Genomic DNA, 20,603 nt, shown 5'->3' with positions numbered 1-20,603 from the left:
TTCGGCACTCAGTTCCTGGGAAGTGGCCATAGGCCCCTGGGGGAGGCTGGGGGAAGACCAGCATATTGGTGGCAGTGTGGTGGGGCTTTTCCTCATGGGGCCCATGTCTGTGACTGAGGGGTTGACCTGTTTTAATGGCCCAGGTCAGATGCTTGTTTCCTACATCCGCAGCACCTCCTCTCCTGTGGACCAAGTCGGACTTCAGCAGGCTGCCCCCAATGATATTTCCAGGGACCCACGATCACCAGCCCATGCCTGTCCCTCTGTGAGTCAGACTGCTGACTGGGGCTATGACTCCACCAGCCACCACAACAACCATGCCCTGCCTCTCATAAGCAACTGAGCGCTACCAGTAGGCTCTGCCACCCCAGGAAGCCACTCCATTTAGAGGTCTCTGTTGTGTGGCAGCAGCTCCCACTGTCGTTTCTGTCCTGTTCAGAGAAGTGACTGAAGATTTCTTCAAGGATGCTGGGCCCCCTCACAGATGTATTACTCACGGTCATGGGAAAACGCACGTCCTCTGGAGCCTCCTGCGGTGGATGAGCAGGAATCATGGGATAAGTTGCCTAGAATACCCGAATCTCCCTAAGCCCTCAGACGCCCCCCTCCCCACGGTACCCCAAAGTGGTGCTGGCGTTTCAACCCTACTTAGTGTACCTGCCTTGTAGTCCATGTTTCAAACTACCAACAAGACCTTCGAGGCCTTTCTAATCCCTTGAGCTGTGGCATCAAGTCCAGATCCTGTTAGTGGACCTGTTTCGATGGATTCGGCCTGATGTATCTCATATTCCTGCCACCTGGATCCCACACGTGTTGTCCAGATTTCTCCTACATAAGTGGGAGAACCATGCAGCTCTTTGGAGCGTAGCCACCTCCTCACAGGTCACACTTTGTACCTCACCCTTGGGGGCCTGCTAGGACCTGAGTCTAATTATAAGCAAAGTAGGGTGGGGCTGAGGATCCTGAGTGTCCTGCAAGGCTAACCCCCTCAGTCAGGGCCCAGAGGGGCCTCTTCTAGCAAAGAAGTGGCGGAATGAAGGGGTCTGAGGCCCCTGGCTTTGCTAGGATCTGCCACAGCTCTCACCCCAATTTTAAGAATCCTATTTCTTCCCTATCAATGACCCAGCTTTAGCAAAGATGCCCTGATGGTGGGGCCCGGCCACACACGGGAGAGAGCGGACTCTGGGTGCACTGCCTGGTTTGCCTGCTCGTTCCCAGGTGCCCAGTGTGTGTGGTGCCAGCTGCAGCTGTGCCTGGGTTGCCAGGAGGCCTGGCCTGTCTCACATAATGCTTCTGTGTGTTCGCCCAGAAGCCACCCTGGCCATGGACCTTTGCCATCTTTGTCCTCGCTCTCTTTGGGGTGGCTCTTCCTCCTACTAGTCCTGTGTCTGGCCTGGCTCCACACCATGGGCTCCCTCTGCCCAGCTGCCTTTGCTGCCCCTCCTCAGCGCCCTCCTTCTGCCTTGCTGCCTAGGAGCCAGTCACTTCCTTCTGTGTCTCAGCCTCACCACTGTGCGTCAGGAGCTCCTCGCTTCCTTAGGGTGAGGAGCCATGTGAGTCGACAGGTGCTGGGGACCACACTCAGTACTCCCTGTTGGATGGGGGCTGACTGCCCTGCCCTGTAGAGGGTCTAAGGATGACTCAGCTCAACCCCTGGGGGAAACAGGGAAGTTGGCCTGGAGAAGTCATACCTCGAGTCTGCAGGTTTGCAACTTTAAGTTTACTGTAAAGCACCCCCAGGCTGTCCTCTTGCCCAGGCCACACATGCCCAGATGTCGTGCCCAGTTCTTCTTTGTAAATCGCACAGTTACTACTGTACAGATACTGTATGTCACCAAAGAAAACAAGCCTTGTGCAAAATGCGAGGACTCCATGGCTAAGCTCTTTTCCTAATGGAGGAGGATAACCGGTGACAGGCTGACCTCAGGGGTCCTGAGGTATGATTTCTACACGCCTGGGTTAGGCTGAAGTATAGGCGCCAGCTCTCTGCCCTCTGGGTGTCCAAAACAAGGAGTGGGCAAGTCAAGAACGTGGGTAGAGTGACCAGACGCTGATGCGATGATCCTTGGACCCTGCAGCCAACAAGCCATCAGCAGCAAAGGCCACGCAGTGAACAACAGCGCTGTGGAAGGCCAGCACGGCCAGCGGCTTCATTGTCCGCCAGTGAAATATGCGAACACGATGGTCCCAGCCCGCAGTGGCCAGGATCTTTCGGTCAGGCCGGATCTTGACATCAGAGATCCCAGGATTGGTGAGTTCATGAGTTCTGCACACCTACAAGGTTGAGAGTGGCGGAAGAACCATCAGGTGGTTTCTCAGACCTGTCAGAGGCTCCTACCCACAAACACCCCTATCTAGAAGCTGGAAAAAGGTGGAAATGTGGGCTGCTCTGACGGCCGCACTCCTACAACGTACCCCTTCCTCCTGGGGACCGGGAGCAGGCCTGCCAAGGGAAGCTGTCTGACCTCTGCCCTTGGCCCAACCCTCGGGTTATGATGGAGGACATCAGGTCCTTCCGTCAGCGAGCCCCTGAGCCACCACAGAGCCGGACTGCTGCACAAGCCCCCTGCACGAGGTCTGCAGCGGACTCGGGCTGCTCTAATCCCCTCCCACCTCCTTCCCTCTTCTTAGGAAGAACCTCAGTGGACTGGATCCTGGGGCCCCGCCGCACAGAAATACCCTGCACCCCAGCACCTAGGTGAGTGGGGACATTTCCACTTGATGGCAACATCCAGTCAGCGCTCCTCCCTCTGGAGAAGCCTCATACCCATCCTGAAGCACGAGGAGTATGGCAAACGCAAACTCCATCTTCAGCAAAACTAAGATCAAGTGAACCTCAAAATGCAAGAGAATATATGTACCCTGATTTATTGATGTCACCCCATTAAAATAAAAATTTATTTATTAAAAAAAAATATATATATATATATAATAAAAAAAATGCAAGAGGGGTTGAAGGGCCACCAGGAGTAGGAACCAGTGGCACGTGGGCGAGACAAGGGGGGACAGCACTGAAGACGGTTTGCAGAAGTAGCCGCAGGGCATGACTGAGGCTGTGGGGAAAGCCTTAGCCCCCAGCCTGGATCCCAGAAGAAGGCAGGTGCTGGCACAAAACGAGGAGTTGCATAGGAACATCCCATTTGTGTGGCGCAACCACTGGGGCTGGCATCTCTCTGGGGCTGAGCACCCCCATACTCCTCGGGGCCAAGTGATGATCTCCCCCTGACATGTGCTTCCAGCAACCAGAGCGATCTTTGTGGTCACGGCTGTTCTTGGTTACGCAGGACTGTGTTGTGCATTGCAGGGCATCTGGTATCTCTGTCTCCACACACTAAACAACATGGCACTTTGCCATCAATGTGACAACCCCAAATGGCCACTTCTTCCTACTGCATCTATGTGTGGCCTAGCCCTGTGCACCATGAGCTCTTGCTGCCCAGAAGTCACCTCTGTCACCCCTCGCCAGCATCCCTTTTTCTCCTAATTCACCTCCCAGTGGGCCCATAGTGACCACCATTTCCACAAAGAATCACTCATTTCCACAAAGATAACACAAGGAAGAAGAAGGGAAGAAATGCGGAAATAAGATGGCAACATTCCTTGGAAGGAAAACGGCAATTGTCAACCAGCGTTTTAGCCGTCAATTAATGAACAAAAATTCGTGAAGCAGCTACCTCTATAAAACAAAAACCCAAAGCAGCAAGACAGAGGAGGAAACTTCAACTGGCAGAGCACAGGAAGAGGCAGAGGGAAGACTCAGAGAAATGAGGGGAACCAGAAAAGCAGGTGGAGACTCGGAGACTGACAGCAGGACAAAGTGAAGGCAGAAATGGTACAAAGGGAGCAAAATGAGAGGGAAACAAAGAGCTACCATGGACTGGCCAGAAAACAGCAGACGTGGACGACAGGTGGAGGAAAATCAATTTTAATTTCTAGAAATTGAAGTCCTATGATTCAAGTCCAAACAAAGGCTATAGAATAGTCAGTGTTAAGGTATGTCTAGTAAAATCATTGGACTTAATAGCTAAAAAGTCCTTTTGGTAGTAAGATCAAACTGAGCAAACTGAGCAAGTCAGTTTAGGAGGGTAGGGTTTAGGCTGTCCTCAGAATGTTCCGTGGCCACATCTGTGCCAGAAGGCAGCAGAGCGATGCCTGGAAAGGCTGTGGAGGGAGGCATGGTCCCGGAATTTTATATCCAGCCAAACTGCCGCTCAAGTATAAAAACAATAGACAAGCATTTTTGAACATGTAAGAACTCAAAGAATATGCTCCCATAAGCTCTCCTTGAAGAGACTAGAAGATTAACCCCAGTCTCATAAGAGAGAACTGGAGAAACTACAGCAAATGGTCTGGCAGAGAATGTTGAATCTACTTACCGTAGGATTAGGTCTAAAACAAAATGGGGATTATGGCTATAGAACCGGTTATGTAAGTAACAGAAATATGGGAGGATAGCAACAGAGACAGGATGTTAAGTTTACTAATTTGCTCATCTTTTGTCATTTGGGGAAAAGATACAATAGTCAACCTCATATTTGAGAGATTATCGGATACCCCATTGTAAATAATGACAAAACATTACTTCTTCCCCGTGCCCCCCAACCACAGACATTAGGCATCTTTGAATCCTAGTATTTGTCCTTGTATTTTTCCACAAAGGAATAAAAACAGATTTATGATTGGAATCCAAAGTTAAATCTAAATCTGTGCTACATATAAGAGCGACACTAAAGAATGAGGGGTCACTGGCAGAGATATACCAGGAGACTACAGACAACAGAAACAGGGGTCCAGTCTTAGGAAAGACTGAATTCAGAGCCAAAAGCATTGAACCAGACTATATACCACACTTAACAATGATAAAGGGTACAATTCACGATAAAGATCTATGAATATCTGTTCAACAAATAAACAGTCTTATCATTCATGAAGCAAGAAAAATAGGAAAGTGACTCTGATGGAGTAGCTGGTATCAGAGCAGTCCTCTTGATGTAAACAACCATCAAGCCGGACAAAATAGACTAAGCAACTGTGTCCAGACACTGGGCAACAGGAGGGAAGGGCAGCTTCCCAGGGCAATGTCCCAGCCACGAGTCCGGGTGGAGCCCAGAAGCTATATGAAGCTGAGGAGGGAGGAGGCAGGCGTCAGAGCACAGGGCAGCTAGAGCAGCTGCACTCTGTGGGGCATGGCAGCGGAACAGAGAAAGCAGGGCAGGGACTGAAGGCCATGTGTGCTCCCATAAGTTCTGTGTGAAGCTGGACTGTGTATGCTCAGGGTCCCACACCAGGTTTAGCACACAGTGGCTCATACAGGGTTAAGTGGAACAGATACAAGAGACCAACAGTGATCTCAGGTCTAGCCAGGTCTTAGTGCAAAGACTGACAACCTAATGTCCACGGAGACACCAAGAATGAGGATTGACTTCAAGAATGAGGATTATACCTTCAAGCAGGGCCCACTCTTGACCTACTGTGACAAAGCTGGAATCCAGGCCCTACAAGTTTACATGAGCCTGGGAATGACCCTGGGCTTTCCATGGACCTGCCCTAACAGAGCACAAACCCAAACCTACACAAGTTCAAGGTGAACAGCCAGTAAATGAACTGCCTCCGAGAACAAAAGTGAATACTCTTCAAAGCAAAATAATAGAATTCAGAGCCTCTATCATGTATAATTTACAATGTCTAGCACACAAACAAAAAATTATTAGACATGCAAAGAAGCAGAAATATATGACCCATAGTCAAGGGGGGGAAAAGCAGTTAATAGAAATTGGCACAGATGTTGAACATATCTGACAAAGACTTTAAAGCAGCTAGTTATGTTAAAAAGAAAAAAAAGGAAATGCTTTAAAGTAACTACAAAAATATCATCTTGATGGGTGAACAAATAGGAGCCATTATCAGATAAATGAAAAATATTTAAAAATAACCAATCCACAATAGCCAATATAATATTAAAGGAGAAAACTGCCTGACCAGTGGTAATAGTGGATAGAGCATAGACCTGGGACACTGAGGTCCCAGGTTCAAAACCCCGAGGTTGCTAGCTTGAGGGTCACTGGTTTGAGCGTGGGATCATTGAAATGATCCAAAGGTCACTGGCTTTAAACCAAAGGTCACTGGCTTGAGCAAGGGGTCACTGACTCAGCTTGAGCCCCTGGGTCAAGGCACCTAAGAGAAGCAATGAATGAACAACTAAAGTGATGTTTCTCATCTCTTTCCCTTCCTGTCTCTCTGTCTCTCTCTCTTTCTCAAGAAAAAAAAGAAAAGAGAAAACAAACTTGGAAGACTGAGGCTACCTGACACTAAGATTTACTATAGAACTATAGTAATCAGCTAATGTGGTATTGCTGAAAGAACAGATGGATAGATCAATGGAATAGAATAAAGAGCTCATGTAGTCAACTGATCTTTGCCAAAGGAGAAAAGGTAAGACAACAGAGAAAAGATAGTCTTTTCAACAAATGGTGCTACAACAACTAGACATTCATATGCAAAAGAATAAATCTACACACAGACCTTATATACCCTTCACAAAAATTAATTCAAAATTGATCAGAGACCCAAATATAAAATATAAGACAATAAGACTCCCAGAAAACAACATAGGGGAAAACCTAGATGCCCTTGTGTTGGATGATAATGCTTTAGACACAACACCAAAGGCACAGTAATGAAAGAATGGGTAGGCTGAACATCATTAAAATTAAATTTTTCTGCTCTGTGAAAGACTGTCAAGAGAATGAAAAGACAAGCCAGACTGAGAGAAAATATTTGCAAAAGACAAATCTGATAAAGAATTGTCATACAAGATATACAAACAATTCTTAAAACTGAGCAATAAAAAAAATGTGTAAAAAATGGGTCAAAGACCTTAACAGATACCTTTCCAAAGATAATAGACAGAGGGCAAATAAACATATGAAAAGATGCTCCCCATGGGGGGGCGGGGAATGTGGGTGTGTGTCCGCCTCCACTCAGCAGCAACAAGTGCAGCTCCTGCAAGGCCAAGTGGCTCAGGCAGGGTGCCTGCAAAGCCATCCTGGGCCAGCACGGGCAGGCACAGGAGTGGGTGCACAGGCATCATGGGCCATCCTCCCTCCCCCGCTGCCACATGCTGCTGCTTCCAGGAAGTCCCCCTGCCCTGCACCCGCCACCAGAAAGTTCAGTTCAGTCCTGTCTTGAGAGCAGTTATCTACACCAGGTTCAGGCCAAAGGTTCCCTCTCCACCTCAAGGCTTAGGAAGAGCCAACCAGCAGCCACCACTCTGCTGGTGCTTCAAGGCACAACTCAGATCTCCTCACGGCACATGTCAGAACCAAGAGACAGGTGGTCAGTCAGGGTGCAGACAGAGAGAGGACTCACACCCCTCCTGCAAGTGTGTTAGCACAGAGAAGCAGCGCCAGGCTGGTGAATTTCCTAACCAGGTTTATCTTGCAGAATCTTCACTGTAGTCCAGAAAGCAGGTATTCCAAGTCACCGGTGCTCTGGCTTTCCTGAGCAGGGGTTTGGAGGTGAGCATGGCAGAGGTGGACCTACATGTTTATAATGCCCTTCTCCCACGCGAGGAGCCCAGAGGGGAGGCTGGGTGCACTCAGGCCTTGGCAGCACCAGCTTCTGGCATACCCTCTGACTTGGACGCATATTTCAGATGAGTTTGTTCCTGCACCAAATAATCCACCTCAAGAGCAGGGTCAGGCCAGAATGAAAAAGTGACTCCATGCTCATTAGGTTTGTTTAAAGACAGCCTCCCTGTCCCTACCCTGAAAGATGAGGGTTTAGGGTTGGCAATGGCACAGGGGTCATTATGTAAAATGTGCATAGGATCACAGGGAGCCTTATTTAGAGGAGATAAAATATTCACCAGGACCCAGCCATGTTTTCAAATGATTATAAATTATTTTATTGGCGCATTTGCAAAAGTTTAGAAAAACATCCATAATATATTTTTTCTTTAGATTCTAGAGTTACCAGTGTGACAGCTAATGCAATAATGATTTGTTTCAAATGTCAGTGTTTAAGCTGAATAAAGCTGGTTTTATACATTTTTCTTGTTGGCTGCATTGTAGTTAATGAAATTAAACACACCCATCGAATTTGTCCCCAGGGGACAAGGAATTGAACATACCACTGGTTTATTTTTCTATTAAAATAAATTGTAGACAGCCGCATTTGACTGGCCTTGAGTGGGGCTCACCCAGGAGCCAAAGGACTCTCTGGGCTTCTAGGCGCAGTTCCTCAGCACCAGGGCTGGGCTGAGGCACAGGTATCAAGAGGTTATGACATCTGAAATCTACAATGTTAAAAAAAAAACACAGAATGTTTATAATAACATTGAGGATCATTCCATTGCTCTTCCTAGAAAAAGAATCCTTAATTTCATTAATAAGAACATGAAGGAAGTTAAGAAATCTACAAAACAGTTGGCTACTTACATAGATAGAACAGTTGGGTGAGCTGTGAGTAGCTTAATAAACTACGTAAGGTGATGTGCCTCAGAAAGTTCACCATGCGCCTGACCAGGCAGTGGTGCAGTGGATAGAGCATCAGCCTGGGATGCAAACAACCCAGGTTCGAAACCCAGAGGTTGCTGGAGGTCTCTGGCTTGAGCAAGGGGTCACTAGCTCTGCTGGAGCCCCACCTCCTCCACCCCCCCACCCCTGTCAAGGCGCATATGAGAGCGCAATCAATGAACAACTAAGGTGCTGCAAAAGAACTGATGCTTCTCATCCCTCTCCCTTCCTACCTGTCTGTCCCTCTCTCTGTCTCTTTCTCGCTTAAAAAAAAAAAAAGTTCACTATCCTTTTAGAAAGAAACAGTCCCCTAGAAATTGGGGCTGTGACATGGCAGATGAGGAGAATAAACTAGCTTGTGCAGTCCACCTGCCTGAAAAATTATACTGTGAGAGTCTAACATATTTGCTTAACTCAGCGAGCTTGTTCTTCACAGACAGAAAGACATCATCAAAATACAGGGTGTTTTTGTGTTGTTTTCTTTTCCTGTGGTTTCTCAGGACCATGAAATAGTAGCACAAGTTTTATTCAGCAGGAATCTAAGAGTAGATGTAACTAACTTTCCAGAGAAAGAGAAGTATAAGTGAATTTGCAGCTTATTTGGTGAGGCTACAAGATCTTGGCGTGGTGGTGGGCTGCCTTCTTGGGCTCACCAATAGTTTACAGGGAGACAAACAATACCTCTCACTTGGCTGCTATATAGACTGGTTGTCTCTAGTAAAGTCACTACTTGGAGGCAAATTTGAAGACTATATAATAATTGGTTTAAACTGGCTTCAATCAAGCAGCCATCAAAAGGTGGTGGTCAGAACTATCATTCAAAATAGAAATTGTAAATGATGAAAAATTCACATTTAGAACAACAATTAAATGGATTGTGGGAACAAGAAAACTACCTTACTTTGTTTCCAGGATATACTGATAGTATAGCTAAGGAAGTAGATGCTTATTGTTATAGTTGTATAAAAAAATTGGCCCTGGCCGGTTGGCTCAGCGGTAGAGCGTCGGCCTGGCGTGCGGGGGACCCGGGTTTGATTCCCGGCCAGGGCACATAGGAGAAGCACCCATCTGCTTCTCCACCCCTCCCCCTCTCCTTCCTCTCTGTCTCCCTCTTCCCCTCCTGCAGCAAGGCTCCATTGGAGCAAAGCTGGCCCGGGCACTGAGGATGGCTCTGTGGCCTCTGCCTCAGGCGCTAGAATGCCTCTGGTTGCAACAGAGCAATGCCCCAGATGGGCAGAGCATCGCCCCATGGTGGGCGTGCCAGGTGGATCCCAGTCGGGCGCATACGGGAGTCTGACTGCCTCTCCGTTTCCAACTTCAGAAAAATACAAAAGGGAAAAAAAATTATTAATAAACCAATGTGTGTGATACCAATGTCAATTTTAAAAAATTAAAATTAAAGTATAACATTAAATCAGTGGTTTCCATTCATGTAGAATGATGTTGTTAAAATTTATTCTACACCATTTTTTTTTTTTTTTGAGAGAGATAGAGAGGCAGGGAGAGAGAGACAGGGATATTGAGCTGCCTGTACATGTCCTGACCAGAGAATCGAACTGGCAACCTCCATGTTCTGGGACAATGCTCCAACCAACTAAACTATATGGCCAGGGCTTTGAGAATATTTTTAATATCTCTGGATTTATTTTTCCAGAATCATCATGTCATGTGTGTATAAAAGAAAAAGGTAAAATGTATTTGTATGAATCCTTAGCTGGAAATATTCACATAAAGTTGGAAAATTTATATTCACGTTCTATTATATATATAGATTTCTAATATTTTCAGTTCTGTATCATTTAAATTTCCTTCATCTGAATAAATTCACTAAATATTCCTAAAAATAAAAAAGATGCTCCCCTCATTTGTCATAAGGGAGATGCAAATTAAAACAACAGTATGGCTGGTGGTGCAGTGGATAGTGTCACGCCAGAGCACCAAAGTCGCTGGTTCGATCCTAGGGTTGCCGAACCCAAGATGGCCAATCCCAAGGTCTTTGGTTAAATTCTGGGGTCACCAGCTTGATCTTGAGGGTGCCGGCTCCACCCCTAGGGTGGCTGGTTCAAGCCCCAGTTAGGGCACATATACGAAGCAATCAATGGTACAACTAAGTGGAACAATGAGTTGATGCTTTTTCTCTCTCTCTCTTTCCCCCTTCCTCTCTCTCTCTCTCAAAAGAAAAATAAAGAGATACTGAGATACCACTACATACTCATCAGAATGTCCAAAATCCAGAACAAACAGCATCAAATGCTGGGGAGGATGTGGAGTAACAGGAACACTCTCATTCATTGCTGGTGGGAATGGACAAAGATAGAGCCACTTTGGAAGACAGTTTGGTGGTTTCTTACAAAACTACACATACTCTTACCATATAGTGTACCAACTGCACTCTTTCGTATTTACCCCAAATGAGCAGAAGTTTATGTCTACTCAAAAACCTGCACATGGATGTTTATAGCAGCTTTATTCATAATTGCCAGCACTTGGAAGCTGTCAAGATGTCCTTCAGAAGGTGAATGGATAAACTGTGGTATATCTAGACAATGAAATATTACTCAACATTAAAAAGAAATGAACTCAAATCATGAAACAACATGGAGGGAACTTAAATGCATATTACTAAGTGAAAGAAGCCCATCTGAAAAGGCCACATACTGTATAATTCCAACTATGTGACATTCTAGAAAAGGTGAAACCATGGAGACAGTAAACAGATCAGTGGTTGTCAGAGGTTAGCAGGGAGGGAGGGGCGAATAGGTAGGTGGAGCACAAATGACTTTTAGGGTAGTGGAAATACACGGTGTGACAGCATTATGGTGGACACACAGGACCAAACCCATAGAATGTACAACACCAACAGTGAACAGGATATAAAGTATAAACTCTGGGTGATACTGTGTCAATGTAGGGCTATCAAAGGTTGTAACAAATTTTCTGTTGGAGTTGCTGATAATGGGGGAGGCTGTAGGGCAGGGGGTACATGCAGCGGTGGATTCAAATGAGTTAACAACCAGTTCTCTGCCCTAATGACTGTTTTAAGTATAAAAAAATGATATACTGGAAGTTAATTATTTCATACATTTAATACTTAAATAAGAACAATAAAAGAGGTACACAAAACTAGATTATGTTATGAGAAAGTTTAAAATATTAAAACATATTAAATAATATCTGACAAAAAATAATAAAACTATTATTTAAAATATTTCCAATGATAGTTTGTCATCCCCTGGTTGTTTGGCACTTTTTCTCTTTACATTATTTGTTTGTTTACTGTAGTAATAAATACAAGGGAATTAAAATATAATTATTTCATCAAAGGTATAATGAGGTTTATGAAATGAATAAATAAATATTACAAGCATGGTTCCATCAAATTCTTTTCACCTATGGGTAGAATTAATATTACTGCAGGTGCTTAGAATATGCTCTTGTACAGATGAATGTTAAAAAAGAGTAAGGAATGTAAATTTGTGATTTCCACATCAAGTGGCTGCCTAGGCGCCCACCTTAGAGAGAACCCTGATTAAAAGTGCCATTTTAACAACTGGTTCACCAGACTCAACAAAATAGTAGGTATCAGTTCTGCCGAACCAGTGTGAACTGGCTGAATCCCACCACTGGGTATATAGGATCTGTCCGTACCTTCTCAATTTTGCTGTGAACCTAAAATTGCTCTAAAAAAAAGTCCCCCCCCCCTACACACACACAATAAAGAACTAATAGAAAACATAGAACTAAAAGCTCAAAACTGAAATTAATTTGTAAGATAGGCTCAACAGCAGATTGGAAAATTTTTTTTTAAATCAGTAAACTAGAATGCACATCAATAGCTATTATTCAACCTGAAGAAGACAGAGAGAAAAGATGGAAGAAAACAAAAATCCTTAGGGACCTCTGGACTACATCAAACTGTCAAACTTGCAGAAGTCCCAGGACAAACTACTGACAACAACACATGAAAAGAAAATCTTGAGAGCAACCATGGAATGAGACACTTGACTTATGGGAAATAAGATACGATGAGTTCTCATCAGAAACAATGGAAGCCAGAAGACAATGGAACAACAGCTTTAAAGTGCGTGCAGAAAAACAAAACTATCACCCCTAAATTCTTCAGGCAGAATTCTTTAAAAAGGAAGGTGAAACAGACATTTTTCTGACAAAAGTTGGAAAACTTCTTTGCCAGGGGAACTACACTACAGAAATGCTAAAGGATATTCTCTTAGCTAAAAGGGAAATAAAACCAGATGGAAACTCAGACCTACAGGAAGAGCACCAGAAATGGTAATAGTTGAGAAAAGAGAAAATACTATGCTTTGTTTTATTGATTTTGATTGATTGATTGATTTTAGTGAGAGAGGAAAGGAGAGAGAGAGAGAGACAGACAGACAGACAGAAACATTAAGCTGTTCCTGTATGTGCCCTGACTAGGGATCAAACCGGCAACCTCTGCTCTTTGAGATGATGCTCTAACCAACTGAGCTATCTGGCCAGGGCTGTTTTGTTGATTTTCGGGGGCGGGGGGAAGGGAGGGAGGGAGAGAGAGAGAGACATCCTTTGTTGTTCCACTTATCTATGCATTCCTTGATTGATTCTGTACGTGCCCTGACTGGGGATCAAACCCGCAACCCTGACATATCAGGATGATTCTCTAGCCAACTGAGCTACCTGGCCAGGGTAAAATGCTATGTGTTTTATTTCCTGTAAGTTTTAAGAAATAACAACTAACCTGACCAGGCGGTGGTGCAGTGGATAGAGCGTCGGACTGGGATGTGGAGGATCCAGGTTTGAGACCCTGAGGTTGCCAGCTTGAGCGCAGGTTCATCTGGTTTGAGCAAAGCTCACCAGCTTGGACCCAAGGTTGCTGGCTTGAGCAAGGGGGTCACTTGGTCTACTGTAGCCCCCCGGTCAAGGCACATATGAGAAAGCAATCAATGAACAACTAAGGTGCTGCAACGAAGAATTGATGCTTCTCATCTCTCTCCTTCCTGTCTGTCTGTACCTATCAGTCCCTCTCTCTGACTCTGTCACAAAAAAAGAAAGAAAGAAATAACAACTAATGTTTTAACAAAAAACCAATTACATTGTAAGGTGGAGTTTATAGTGAATGTGAAAGTAAAATATAGGGGGCAATGAGATCATGCTGGTGTGGTGATATGACATGTGATGGACAGTGTGACAACACTAGGTAGAGGTGGATAAGTTAGGGATACATATTGTTAGCTTGTGAGCAAGCACCCAGAAAATAAAATATAAGTGCTATGTAGTGAAAGAGCAAAGAGAGGAAATGAAATGAAATACTAAAAAATAAATATTTGATTAATACACAAGAAGGCAGGGAAGGACTAACAAGTGCAAAGAAAATAACAAGATGATAGATTTAATGCCAGACACCTTACTAATTATATTAAGTGCAAACAGACTAAACACTCCAATTAAAAAGCAGAGATTGTCAGAAAGGATCAAAGAGCAAGAATACAGCCTGACTGGTGGTGGTGCAGTGGACAGAGCATCAACCTGGGACACTGAGGTCCCAGATTCAAAACCCCAACATCGCCGGCTTAAGTGTGGGCTTGCAAGCCAGCTTGAGCACAGGGTTGCCAACTTGAGTGTGGGATCATTGAAATGATCCCATGGTCACTAACTTGAGCTCAAAGGTCGCTGGCTTGAAGCCCAAGTCCACTGGCTTGAGCCCAAGGTCGCTGGCTTGAGCAAAGGGTCACTGGCTCTGCTTGAGTCCCCGGGTTAAGGCATGTATGAGAAGCAATCAATGAACAACTAAGTTGCTGCAAATATGAGTTGATGCGTCTCATCTCTATCTCTTTCTGTCTCTCTGTTTCTCTCTTTCTTGCTAGAAAAAAAAAAAAAAAAGCAAGACTACAAAAGATGCTTTTAAATATGAAGAGAAGCAGGTCAAAAGTGAAAGAGAGACAGATCATGCAAAGAGGAAAGCTCATGCCACAGTTCTCCTGTCAGACAAAGCTGACTCTAGGACAAAGGATGTTACAAGAGATACAGAGGACATTTCATAAAATAACCATTCAGCAGGATGTGGTAACCCTCTTAAATGCTTGCATTCCTAATGACAGAGCTTTAAAATCCATGAAGCAACACTGACAGAACTGAAGGGCGGAATAGGCACGTTCACAACCACACGGAGAGACTGTAAGGCCTCACTCAGTAACTGGTAGAAAACTAGACACAAAGATGGGTAAGGAGACTGAAGACCTGAACAACACTGCCAAGTACCTCGACCTAAGTCGGGCTGACAGAACACTCCGCCCAACAACTGCAGAACACATGCGCTTTCACCAAGATACACCATGTGCTGGGCCAAAACACAAGCCTCAATAAATATCTGCATACTGACATTGTACAGGGTACCTTCACTGACAGCAGAATTAAACTAGATTAAAGATATCCACAAATTCAACAAATATTTGGAAATTAAATAATATACTTCTAAGGAACCACTGGATCAAAGAAGAAATCACAAGGGAAAATAGAAAGAATTTTCAACTGAATAAAAATGAAGACACAATAAATCAAAATTCATGGGACAGACCCACAAAGTCTGGTGACGAGACTGGAAGCTGACTCCCCCACAGCCCGGCGGAGAGGCGGCACGGACCCAGAGAAGCACCTAGAACTCGGGCACTGTCAATATGGTGACTCACACTTGGAGGTCCTGGAAGGCGGCCTTCTCAAGGTCTGGAAAGGGGGGCTGGAGGTGCAAAAATGCTGGCAACACGCATGGCACAGAATGGTAATAAGGAGATGCAAACTGTGTGCGAGACTAGGTCCGTGAGTGACAGCTACACCTGAAGGAAAGTGGAGGCAAAAGGATTGAAAAACGCTATACAAAGATGTAGTAATCAGGAGAAACCTGGTCTGAGCCATGTTATCAGTTGGTGAAATTGGCTTTTAGGCAAAAAAGCTTTCCAGAGATTGTAAGGGTGACTAAAGAAAAGGTTCGATTCCCCGGGATGATTTGCATTCTGAACTTGTAGCCAGCTTTGAAATGCAGAAAGCAAAAATGCAGAGAACACAGGAAAAGTTAGCAAGATGTGTGGTAGCTGGAGGTTCCACCGGACCCTTTCCAGGGCCCCCCCCCACCCCCGGTCACAGGCACATCGGACGCCATGACTGACCCAGCGCGCACAGGTACAACCATGCCTCCAGCAGTGAGAAGCACTTCCTTTTCAAGCACATGTGGAATACTTATGAAAACTGGACTGGCCTCCACATTTCAAAGAGCTGATATCATTCAGACCTTCTTCTCTGACCACAATGGAATTAAGTTAGAAATTGAAAAATAAAAAATAACTGGGGGGGAAAAATATCAAACATTTGGAAACATAAAAACACTCTAATCAGCTCAGCAGTCAGAGAACAAATAAAAATGGGGTCTGCCCAGAGTGAGTGGTGATGAAGACGGCGACATCGTACAATGTGGGACGCAGACTTCAGCTGCTGTGAGAAAGAAGGGCCGGGAATGAATGCGTCATGCACCCAACTCAAGTCCGCAGTGGAGGAGCCCCGAGAGTGCGGGTGGGAGGCAGGGGAAGGGCAGCGCAGAAACGCTGAAACAGAAGAAGGAAGAAAGTTCAACAGAGAGAAGCCTGATCAGGAATAAAAAAAGGATCGGTCCTGCAAATACAGCAGAAATGTAAAGTTATTAAAACAACGTTTTTAAAAGTCAATATAAAAATACCTTCAGGATTTTTATGCCTATGGACAAATTCTTAGAAAAATGAAACTTACCCAAAAAATCAGTACACCTAAATTAATACAAGAAGATCAGAACTTCCCTACAGGGAACAGGCCTGCCCCACAAGTATGAACGAGGACTGGCCCACAGCTACTCCAGAAACAGACGCCCTGCCAACGTGTCCAGAGATCAGTGGAGGAGGGATGCCTGTCTCCTAATTCTGGGGCTCTTGACACCCCAATATGACAAGCATGTGAGGTGACAGAAGAGGGGGTACAGCTCAGTCTACTGACAGACAGATGACCCTGAACAACTCCAACCAAGCCCCTCAGAGGACATGCGACGTATATAGCAGGTTATTTTTAGCACTATACAATAGTTTCAGTGTTATCAAAAATCGTACAACAGAATCCACTGAATGAACAGTTGAGAAGAAAAGCCATGAGTCTGATAGCCCCATACAGCCTCATGGTCCAGATTCCTTCCCCACCACAAGTGGAAGAGAACCTAACCTGTCAGTGAGAATCTGCCAAACCACTGGCAAACGCAGCTCTCCCCGTCCACCCAGCAGCGTTGAAGCGATGGCCCCTGCACCCCCGGCCCACACACAGGGCACACGCTGGGCAGGGCCGTGGGGGGTGGACGCCGCTGCATGGGTGAGAAGGCAAATTCCATACACATGTGCCTCCTCCCGACTCGCATGGACAGAGCGCTGGCAGTTGGGAAAAGCACGAGGTTGACCATCGCTGTCCCCCATCCTTCTCTCTCCTGTGAACTTTGTCCCCGAGCCAGCCAGCATTTGTACACCCCCACAGCAGTGTCGCCACCTGGGAGGGGCTGAGACACTCAGTGCTGCCTAGGGGTCAGCGATGAGACTCACCCCACCTGCCACCCTCACAGTTCCTCCTGGAAATGCAGCAGCATCGAGGCAGAGGCCTGTGGCACACACCCAGCTCTCTGGCAGGCAATGGAAGTTTCATGGGGACCTAAACTGGAAGAGGCCAGCCTCCATGCTGGGCATTGTGTTCCTAAGGAAGAAGTCTTGTCAGGGGTGCTCACGGTGAACATGGCCAGAGCCCCATTCTACCGTGTTCCTGAGATGCTCTCAACAGGCTAGGTTGTGCCCACCGTTCTCTTTTCTCTGTTACAAAGTCAGGAGGAACATGTTCAGTCTGGATCCTGTGGGCTCTCTCTAATGTGCCCTACTAGTCCTGCTGCTGACACTTTAGAGGAAGTCCCCAGCAAGGCCATGGAGATGGAGGGCAGTGGCCATGCAGCGGGGATACCTGGCAAGCCTCAGGCATAGCGAGGGGGGCAGTGCATTAGTCTGCTTCCCAGTCCAGGCTGGCGGGGGGGGGGGGGGCTCATTATTATTTAAAGGCCTAAAAATATTGCTGGCCGTAAATCAGCCCCTGCTTCAAGGCCGTGGGCCCTGCCCCAACTGTGGGAGGAAGGAGCAGGTCTGTGCACCACCTGTGTCTGACGACAGATGAGGCCCAAGCTCCTGGTGGCACTCTGGAAAGCCACCTCGGGAAGGCAGGTGAGCAGCCTGGCTTCACAGCCTGCCCCAAGGCCGCGGTTTCCTGACATAGGTGACTGAAGGCTCCTGGCCAACACCTCAGCCCCTGGCCAAACCTGTCCTGGACCAGGTTCCTCCGGGAAGGATCCCTGGCCACCAGTGGCTCTCATAGCGCATGACCTCAGGTGCCAGGAATGCGCACGCGGCGCGGCCGCCATCTGGTTCCCATTACCCACGCTCTGCTGCGGGAAACCTCATCTGCGTCTCCGCGCCCAGCGCCCGCCTGGGAGAGATTGATTTGGGCTCATTAGAGACTTCAGCAGCAGGCCGAAAGGTGAGGCACATCTGTGCCCACGTGGCTTGAGGGCCGGTGGGCAGCCACCTCACAGTGCCCACTTCAGGGCCAGGCACAGCACAACGAGGGCCCTCGAGGCAAGGATGCCTATGGATGCCAAGGGCCTCGAGGCCCCCAGACACTTCCTCCTCAGAGGCTTGCACTGCACAGCCTGAAAGTCTCCAGGGCCTCTGGGCCAAACCAACTTTGAACATGATGTCCAGTTGTCTCTGGGTGAGGTGGCCATGTTCAGCGGGAGAAGTGCGCTCCTGCTTTGACATGCACTGCTGAGCGAGGCTCCAGCCCAGGCATCGCCATCACACCAATGACATCCAATCTGCAGTGCCTGCTCCCCTTCTGCTATAACTTCCCAATTCATTAATAATACCCTCTGCTTTAACTTTTCAATTTATCAGTACAGTAAAAGTTCATCTCTGGACTGGAACATGCCCCATAAATTTAAGTCTTAAGTTCCAGCAGCTGTTTCCTGAACAAGCCAGGAGACCAGGCAGATCTGAGCCAGGACGGCAGGAGGGCCCATTCCCGTGGACCTGGGAGCGCTACAGCCTGGGGAGGGGTTCTCGGGAAAGCTGTCTGAGTCTTCAGCTCTTTGAGAAATCAGGCTGATGAAGTTCAAGGCATAGTGGGGTGGAGCCTTGGACTCCACAGTGTCACTACAAGGCTTGAGGAGCAGGAGGGAAGGGTGAGAGGAAGAACCCTACTGCCCTTGGATGTGGGGAGGGCTCAGCACCCAGCAAGGCTGAGTCAATTGCTGAGGACCTAGCACATGAAGACCCAGCACCAGAGCGGCTCTACTCCAGCTTATAAAGATGATCACCATCATTATGACTTTCTCTCCCATCCCAGCAGGTCCACAACGACCCCTTCTCTCCAGGAGGAAGGAATAAGAAGCTCAGCCTCCACTGCTTGGCCTGGCCCCACTGGGAGGCCTGTCTGACCCCTCTTCCTTCGGGGCCTCTGTGGGCTCCCTAGGATGACAGAAGGATGGAGGGATTGTTGGACAGCTGGGAAGGGCGTGCCAAAGAAGTGTGAACTTCTGTCCCCAAACATAACATGTGACCCTCTCTCTTCCTGCCTTGCTGGGCTCTGACTCAGCTGTTCCTCATGGTTAACAGGGCTTGAGACAGACCCTTAGGGCCTACCTGCAAAGTCACGGAGCAGCCTCACACCTGGGCAGTTGGCACAACCCCATCCCTGCTGCCGCTAACCAGCTGCTCTGATTCTAACCTTGGTTCTCCAACAGAACTGTTCTTTTGGGATGCCAGTAGCCCCTTCAGCTGTAACATAGAAGGGTACCTCCCAGTCTCACTCTACCCACCCTCAATGTCTGTCCTCAGACCTTTACGTCATTGTTCTCTTGGGCATGCCCTCCTGCCCCTGGCTGTTCTCACTCTGTTCCTCTTGGGATGGCCTGGTGACAATGTCACAGCCCCAGGTTGCAGCCAGAGGATGCTGATACCTGCTGGGTACCTCAGTGTGTCCCGATTTTCACCTGGGGCCCATCGCTCCCCCATGCCACCCATGTGCCTCAGGGGCCCAGTGGTGCCCACCCAGGGCCTTTTCCCCTGGCTGTGGGGGGCCGGTCTGGGCAAGTATCGGGCAGACATGGTAGGCTGCTGAGCAAGGTTTTCCCACCTGGAGAGAGGCCCTGAGACACACCTCTTCTTTGGCCTTCCTGTCTACAGTGGGAAGCCTGCACCACACAGCTCTGCAGAGGAGGCAGTCCCCAGGACCCGTCCTCCAGTGCTCCAGCGAGCGGTGAAAGTCCAGGTGAGGCCAAGAGCTGGGCCATTGCTGCTTCTACGAACACCACCTGGAGCCCTGCTGCCCACCAGACCTGGGCTCAGAGAGCTGCCTTTCCAAGTCTCAGCCTTCCACGGCTCCCTGGCTAATGGGTTGCATACCCCCAGAAGCCAGTGTGCACCCAGGTGACCCTCTTGGGGTGGGGAGTACAGGACACACCCAACAGTATCTCAATTCACATGGCCTGCAGCTCCCCAGGACCTGTACCAGACGGAGGCCTGGATAGGAGGCTCCCCCCTCAAACTCCATCCTTCCCATTCCAAACAGGGTTGAGCAAGTAGGCTGGGCCGACTCAAGCTGAGCACTGAGCACAGGCCTCAATGTGGCCCCAAGGGGCTCTGCAGGGCATGCTAGATAGAAAAGTCCACCAGGATGTTATGAGGTTTATTGGACCTTATGGGAAGGTTTTCAGCATATGCCCCACTCCACCCTGAGGCCTCATATCCCTTCCCCACTGCCCGTGAGGAACGGCCCCCCTAGAGCTTGCCTGCAGACCACCACTGGGGCGTGAGTCCGTGGACTTCTCCACATTGGGCTATTTTTGTTTTTTGATTAATCAGTTCCTTACTGACCAAATTCCTCTGAGTTTTTGCAAATGGGCTTGCGTACTTACTCCTGGACTCTAGATGCCTTTTCTCTAGATGGACAAGACGTGACTGCTATTAACCCAAGGTCTGAGAGAAACCCAAACCA

General features: G+C 47.4%; 1 protein-coding gene and 1 pseudogene across 1 annotated transcript in view; one reads left to right on the top strand and one right to left on the bottom strand.

Annotated features, from left to right (window-relative positions):
• Positions 1 to 1,705: 1,705 nt before the first annotated feature.
• Positions 1,706 to 20,603, bottom strand: part of GNB1L (G protein subunit beta 1 like) — a 64,932-nt gene continuing 46,034 nt past the window's right edge. Inside the window, exon 8 of the mRNA XM_066365365.1 lies at positions 1,706 to 2,274. Within this exon, the coding sequence (XP_066221462.1) occupies positions 2,023 to 2,274 (252 nt within the window). The 3' untranslated portion in view covers positions 1,706 to 2,022. The remainder of the gene's footprint in view (positions 2,275 to 20,603) is intronic.
• Positions 8,283 to 19,869, top strand: LOC136394617 (KATNB1-like protein 1; annotated as a pseudogene).

The sequence above is a fragment of the Saccopteryx leptura genome, chromosome 2, assembly GCF_036850995.1.
Source record: "Saccopteryx leptura isolate mSacLep1 chromosome 2, mSacLep1_pri_phased_curated, whole genome shotgun sequence".
Taxonomy (NCBI): domain Eukaryota; kingdom Metazoa; phylum Chordata; class Mammalia; order Chiroptera; family Emballonuridae; genus Saccopteryx; species Saccopteryx leptura.
The sequence above is the reverse complement of the archived record's forward strand: the minus strand, read 5'-3'. Positions and strand labels throughout refer to the sequence as shown.